At 51.9% G+C, this 7,243-nt stretch overlaps 1 protein-coding gene across 2 annotated transcripts; it reads right to left on the reverse strand.

Annotated features, from left to right (window-relative positions):
- Positions 1–183: 183 nt before the first annotated feature.
- On the reverse strand, positions 184–6,446 carry LOC125349398 (protein DGCR6). 2 transcript variants are annotated; one of them, XM_048343522.1, is made up of 6 exons: positions 6,281–6,446; positions 6,040–6,200; positions 1,929–2,029; positions 1,223–1,363; positions 613–700; positions 184–403 (listed from the first exon to the last, which is right to left on the reverse strand). In XM_048343522.1, the coding sequence occupies exons 1-5, from the start codon at positions 6,388–6,390 to the stop codon at positions 617–619; spliced, it is 597 nt and encodes a 198-aa protein (XP_048199479.1). In that variant the 5' UTR covers positions 6,391–6,446; the 3' UTR covers positions 184–403; positions 613–616. The 2 variants fall into 2 exon arrangements, with proteins under 2 accessions (XP_048199479.1, XP_048199478.1); XM_048343521.1 differs by having other exon boundaries at positions 184–700; positions 6,281–6,444.
- Positions 6,447–7,243: the final 797 nt, after the last annotated feature.

Genomic DNA, 7,243 nt, shown 5'->3' on the forward strand with positions numbered 1-7,243 from the left:
CGAGAGCCTCAACTCTAGTGGATGTCTTTACCTGCCATTTTCTTGAGCAGCAGAGAGGGTGTGGCATGGATGGAGAAGCCCCACCTGGAGGCCAGGCAGGCTGGCTCCAACACAGTGGAGAAGGCCCTATGGGGAAAGGGCCCTAGGTGAGCTCTGGTTGGGACAGAAAACAGACACGTGTGCTACACATAGCTATCTTTATTTCTCAGGGAAGCAGCCTCTCCCACTTGGAGGCTGTAATTCTCAAGACGGGCCAAGACCAGAAGAAGCTCAAGACTTAGGGGCTTAGGGGAGATACCCAGAGTACAAGGTGCTAGCCAACAGTCCAGCTTGCCACCTGGCCCTTGAGCACTCAGTCAGCTTCCAGGCTGGGCCCCCTTTTCTTTCGGATGTAATCCTAGTGCTTAACCAAAACAAAACAAACAAATCTCAAAGGTGGGCAAATGTCCTAACCAGAGGCCACCTGGCCTCGCTTCAGACAGGTGCCGCTGCCGGGTGCTGAGAAGTCAGTGACTGAAACTCAGGAAGACCAGCTCTGCCTGGTTTCCTGGTAACAGTGGACAAGGCTGTATTCCTAGCCACACAAGTAATGGTGGCCAGCAGGGACTCTACCTGGTCACAGGACTGCCTTTCCCGTCTGACAGCCTCTCTGCTGCAGCTTCCTGATGAGTTCCAACAGGTTCATCTGCAGCATCAGCTCCTGGGGAACAAGCGGGACCCATGGGGATCAGGCTGACACCTGGTGCTCTTTTAGGAGTGGTTAAAAAAAAAATTCCAGCAGGGCCTTAGGGGGTGCTGGGCAATGAATGAGGCTATGCCTCTTTCCTCAACAGGGTTTGCGTCTCAGAAGGGCAAGTGTGGCGTGCAGGAAGGAGCCATGAGGGCCCTGTGGGACACAGCAGGACTAGGGAAGGTGGCAAGTGGGACTGGCCTCTATCCTCCCTAGAGCCATCCTCCATCTCACCCATATCCACAGCCTCTGGGCCTCATTCACCAGTGATCAGTGGTGAAAACAGACAAGACAGACTGCCAGGTTGCCAGGCACAATGGCAAATGCCTGTAATTCCAGTACTAGAGAGGCCGAGGCAGGAAGACAGAGTGGATGCCGGCGTGGGCTATCTATCAAGACCATATCTTAAGGAAACCAACAACTGCTACTCCCCAAACCAGCAACACGTAACTCCAGCCACAGGCTGTAAGCAGGGCAGACCTGGGCACTGACCTGAGGGTTGGTGGTCACGTAGAAGCCAGCTACTCCTGCCTTCTCCAATGTGCTCTGTTGATCAGCTACTTTCCGGTCCAGCTCCAGAACAATCTTCCGGTCCATGGCCTGCTGCTCCTCTCGGATGCGATGCTCCACTGCCTGAAGCAGACAAGAAGTGAGGATGGCTGCAGGCTCAGCCTCCTGCCTGCCTCTACCTCCTGACTACCTTGCCTATCAGGACAGCCCCCAGACCTCTTAAGGCCTCAAGAGGCTTCATGACATCCAATTTGGGGGCTACCGTGGGGCCTGCTGCACATCTCTAGTCATCCTCACCCCCACTCCTATGGTTTGTTGATTTTATGTGGGTCTCCAGCTGACTGAGCAACTTGGAAGGAGGTTGAGCCCCTTCCTGGCTGGCACTATCATTCCGCCACTGTGCTTAGGTGCTTAAAGCCACCAGGGCACAGTGACACTCCTTCCCTCCCCTACTCTCTCCCCATTTCAGCACCTGCTGTGTAGACCTCAGCTCACAGTAAGCCACTGGAGGAGCAGAGGGCTTGTAGAGGGGCTGTCATTTCAGAGAGAAGGGAGCCACGTGCTAGTATTCACTAGGTCAACGCTTGGAGGAGCCAGCAGCTCCCAGAGCTACCCTGAGTCCTCTTCACAGTCAGGGGGTACCCACAGGAAAGAGCCAGACCCAGCCATCACATCCCAGCCTTCCTACCTCCAGTTCTCGCTGCTGAGCTGCCTGGAGCACAGGCAGGTTGTGGGGCCTGCAGGACTGTTGGGCTTCCAGATGTTTCTGTCGCATTGCCTGCCTAAGCACTGGGAAGGACAGGAGCCATGAGCAATAGCAGGCATTGGGGCAAAGGGAGCCTCAAAGCAAGAGGTGACCCAGGATATACCCTCTTCTCCCACTCCCACCTCCAGCCAAAGAGGTAGATATGAAGTACCCTGCCTAAGCCCTGTACTGGGAAGCTGGGGGTGGGGACAGTTTTGGATACCCCATTTCTGCCCTTAACTAGGGCAGGGTGTGCAGCATCTTCCTTCATCTCCATCTCTGGGACTCCAGAGGTGGAGGGTACTAAGGAAGGAAAGTCAAGGAAGGCTAACATGGGGGTGAACCCAGAGCTGCAGCCCAGGCTCACAAGATCACAGGCAGGCAGAGGTGGTGGCTGGTGATTGAAGCCTTGGGGCTTCTGGGCTCAGATGGCACAATCCCGGGAACACCAGTATCTGTGGGACCCCCACTGGTGTTCAAGAGGCAAAGGCCTGGAAAAGGAAGGGATGGGAAGAAGTCACTGACTGCCTGTAGTGTAGCTGTGCCACTCCATCCTTACAGTGGTTGCAGAGCTGCCTCCTCCCTGTTGACTGTGTCTAGTCCCCACAAAGCAGGCAGGGGAAGGGGCAGGTGGGAGGCCTCCAGGCTAAGCCTAACTGAACCTCTGAGCTGTCGTAGATTCTGTGCTAGGGAGTCTATGCTGCTCCGAAAAGGGTACAGGTGTCCACAGACCTGTGCAAACTGTGCACTGAGAGGAAGCATGGGGTGAAAGAAACTACCATATAGGCAGTAAATGCCTACACCTTACTGGTTTAGGTATCAAATGGCTACATGTCCTTCAAAAGTTTTAAGAAAATTCAAAACCCAACATTGTGCTAATACATATGAAACCAAGAGCCAGGAAGACATCATCATGAACACTGGGACAAGAAATAAGACTCCCTGGTTAAGTGTCTGAAGTGCGCAGGAGATGAGGCAGCAGATAGATGTTATCTGTACTCCATTTATCAAACACCACGACTTGTGATTTTATACACTACAGAGAGAGCCACACCAGCTGCTGTTCAGAAGGGGCCTTGCCTTAATAATGACCAAAGAAAGTGAAGGCAGCCAGTCATAATTACTGCCTGCTAACTCAGCTGAAGGACAGACTGAATGCCAGCACACGCCTACACTGCCAGCCCACCAAAGCTTGAGCTGAGCCTTTTTACTCTGTGTGTGTGTGTGGGGGGGGTGTAAGTATGTGTTACTGAGCCATATCTCCTGCCCTTAACATAGTAATTTCCTGGGGCTATCCTTGGACCATGATCCTGCCAGGTATCTGGGATCATACCTGGCTCCTGGCTCCAAAACTTCCCAAGGACCAACAACAAGGGGTCCAAACAGTTACCTCAAAACTTTCCTGCTAAAAGGACTCCTTGAAAAAATAGCCAGTTTGGAACTGAGGCAGGGAAAGAAGGAAAATGAATTCAAATACATTTGTGTCAGAAAACAAGACTGCTGGAAGAACAATGTAATGTACCAAGACTACTGGAAGAACAATGTAATGTACCAAGAGCTAGTTTGAAGCTCCCCACCAGCTCAACAGAGTAGTTTGAGCTCTAGGAAGAATGAGCCAAGTGTGGTGTGGTGTGATACATGCCTGAAGTCTTAGCACTCTGGAGGTTGGGGCAGGAGGATTGTGAGTTTGAGGTCAGCCTGGGTATACAGCTTAAAAAAAAAACAAGGCATACACTAGATTTGTGAACAACAGGCATCTTACACCTCAATCAAAATGACAAAACAATTGCCCAGCTGGGTGCTCGTGGCTCTTGCCTCTAATCCTAGATACTCTATCAGCTGAGATTTGAGAATCACAGTTGGAAGCCAGCAGACAAATCCAAGAGACTCTTACCTCTAATCAACCAGCAAAATGCTGGAATTGGAGATGTGGCTCAAGTAGTAGAGCAGAAGCAATGAGCAAAATAGCTGAGAAAGAGCATGAGGTCCTGAGATCAATCTAGCCTCAGGATTGGCAAAACAAATTACACTTTCCCAAACATCCAGGGAAGAAGTAATAATATCATACAAACCACAAACTCCTCTAGAAAACTGGAGACCTCTATACCCACACTAGACAAAAATATCACAAGAAAATGACAAACCAACATCATCATGAAGAGGCAAAAATTCATACAATTTTCATAAATCACATCATATATACAAATATATACATATATGTATATATGTACATACACATACACACATATGAAAATACAATGTTACCAAGCAGAATTTGTCCCCACCACATAATTCATTTCAGGAATTTATAAATCAATGCAATTCATTCTAGTAACAGAAAAAAAAAATACCTGGCTCATCTCCACAGATGCAGAAAAAGGATTTAAGAAAATCCATTTCTGATAAAAAAAACAAACAATAAGTTCAAGTCAGATATCACCTGCCCTCATAAGGAAGAGACTTTGCATCTTTAGGAGGAATTTTTTTATATTCACCCAGCATCTAATCAAGCCTGCACCTGCCATCCAACTCATAAGAAACAATGGTGTGGAGAAACAAGTTAAAATGACAGCTTGAGTGTGCTGACAGATCTTAAGCTAGGACACGACTACTGGTAGAATGCACAGGATTCTCCAAAAAGCCAGAGCATGCAACCAGGTATCCTGATGCTTAACTGTAATCTCAGCTACATGAGAGGCAGAGATCAAAGGTCAAAGTCTGCATTCTGGGCAAGGACACCAGACCTTATGGGAAAACAAAGAAAAAAAGGGGGGGGGGAAGTGGTAGAGCACCTACTTTGCTTTTTTTTTTTTTTTTTGCCAGTCCTGGGGCTTGAACTCAAGGCCTGAGCACTGTTCCTGGCTTCTTTTTTGCTCAAGGCTAGCACTCTATCATTTGAGCCACAGCACCACTTCCAGCTTTTTCTATATATGTGGTGCTACGGAATTGAGCCCAGGGCTTCATGTATATGAGGCAAGCACTTTACCACTAGGCCATATTCCCAGCCCCTAGAGCACCTACTTTGCAAACTCTGAATTCAAACCACAATACTGGGGCGTGGGGTGGGTCGGTGCCACTCTTAATACTAGATACTATTCTAGAAGCAAAGAACAATAATCAGTTGCAGTTAGTTCATGAAGTTTGGCTGGATTCTTAATTATAAAGTAGCAATGTCAAACACCTTAGGAAATGTGACCATGAATCGAAAATCAGAAGACACCCTGGAATGATTCACCATGGCTGCGTGGCGGAGCATTTGTATTCTGGGTAAGGGTCTCCTAGCCTAAACCAAGGTTGACGCACAGGGATTGTCTGGAGCATGTTTGGCTGTCATCACTAGGGAAATGTTCCACTGTCAGCCTGAGATGCACAAGACAGTGTTTCAACATGAACATTTGTCCAGCTCCAAATGTCAACGGTGCTGGGATGAAAATCCTGGTCTTGAGAAATGCTGAAGACTCCTGGTGAACGAAGAACTACAGAGTTAAGGCAAATGATTAACGGTTGAATCTAAGTGGAGCACATAAGGATATTCACTATACTGTTCTTAAAACTTTTCTAAGCACATGCACCCTTTTTGTAAGAAAAGGTTTGGAGGAAATCAAATAAGAAGGAAGGGGAAATCTGATGGTGCACAGGGAGGAGTTGCCTAGTACAACTTGGAGGAAGGGGCTTCCAAGCCCAGAGGACACATGGGAGGGGCCAAGCTTGTGTCTCAAGTAGGAAGCGCGCAGTTTCAGGGAAGGAAGTAGGTGTCGGGTCTCGCGACCAACCTAAAGGGTGCTGCTGAGCTGTCACAGTCATTCACCCACTAAGAGGGATCTATGGCCCACAGCTACAAGAGTCTGTGGGCGGACCAAGAACAAAAGAAAACCGAGCAAGGAGGCCCACGGATCACGGAAATCGCTATAGACTCGGCACCCTTGATCTGGTCTGCCTGCGGCGTTTCTGGCCTGGGATACGCAGCAGCATAGACTGAGCGTTTCCCCCCACGGCGAGCTGACACCGACAGACCGCGGAGGCGCGTGCGTCGCCCCGCCGGCCCCCCGCGCACCTCGGTGCTCGTTCTGCAGCCGCAGGCGCTGGTTGTACAGGCTCTTCTCCGTGAGGTGCTGGATCTCCAGCAGCCCCTGCACGATCTCGAACACGGTGCCGTCGAGGAGGGCCAGGGCCAGGTCGCTGAGCGTGGTGTAGGACAATCGCTGCTGGAAGGAACTGCGGGCGGAAGGGCGCGTTGAGCGTGGGCCGGGACCAGAGCAGTTCCCCGCTGCTCTCCCCGGCCCGCGACCGCGCACCTGGGCAGCTCCTTCACCAGGCTCTGCAGTGCTGACAGCAGTTGGTAGTGCCGCTCCTGCTGCCGGGTTCCGTCCACCGACTCCTCCAAGGCGCCGGCATAGCGCTCCATGGCGCCGGCGTCCACCAGCCACTCCCCACGGCGACGCGGGCCCAGCCCTCTCAGGTCAGGGTGGGGCGCCGCGCAGCGCGCCACGCCCCCTTGACGTCACTCCCGAGCGCGCAGCGCCTCTGGCGCTCCGCCTCCTGCGTCACTCCAGGGGCTGACGTTACCACCCCGCAGGTTCCCAGGAGTGTTTCTCGTAGCCACGCCCCTGATCTTGCGGTCCGGCGCTCTAGACAGGCAGAAACGAGAATGGCGCCCTCAAGATATCGCGATATTTTGAGGAACCATGCCTTCCGTCGCAGTCTGTGCGGCCCCGCCCCCTGTGCCTCTGGGCTCCTCGTGCCCGCGGTTCGCGGTTTCCCTTGTGCTGCCGCGGTGTTGAGGCACTGGACGCCGCGGGCGCCGGGACCGAAACCGGGACGAGTGGCGGCTCTGGCGTCTGTCTGCTGCGGCTCTCCCCACATCCTTGGTGGGTTTTTAGGCTGTGACAGCCCCGCTGGAGCTGTCAAACAGTTTTGGCCCCGCGCCGGTGGCTCACGCCTGTCGTCCTAGCTGCTCAAGAGGCTGAGATGGTGAGGATCGCGGTTCGAAGCCAGCACGGGCAGGAAAGCCTGTGGGCCTACGTATCCAACATAGCCCAAAGCCGGGCTGAAAGGGCCGCTAAAGTGGTAGAGCACCGGCTTAGCCAGCAAGCAGAACAGGCTGGAGACTTTGAGTTCAAATCCCAGCACAACCAAAAGAAACCAACATACACAATGAGGCCAGCTCTGCTCCAAGGGAAGTAAGAGCCAAGTATGAATGGCCATGGCCCCAGAAATGTGGATTTGGGTTATCCTGAACACTTCCCCTTGTGGAAGAG

This window comes from Perognathus longimembris, chromosome 3, assembly GCF_023159225.1.
Source record: "Perognathus longimembris pacificus isolate PPM17 chromosome 3, ASM2315922v1, whole genome shotgun sequence".
NCBI lineage: Eukaryota > Metazoa > Chordata > Mammalia > Rodentia > Heteromyidae > Perognathus > Perognathus longimembris.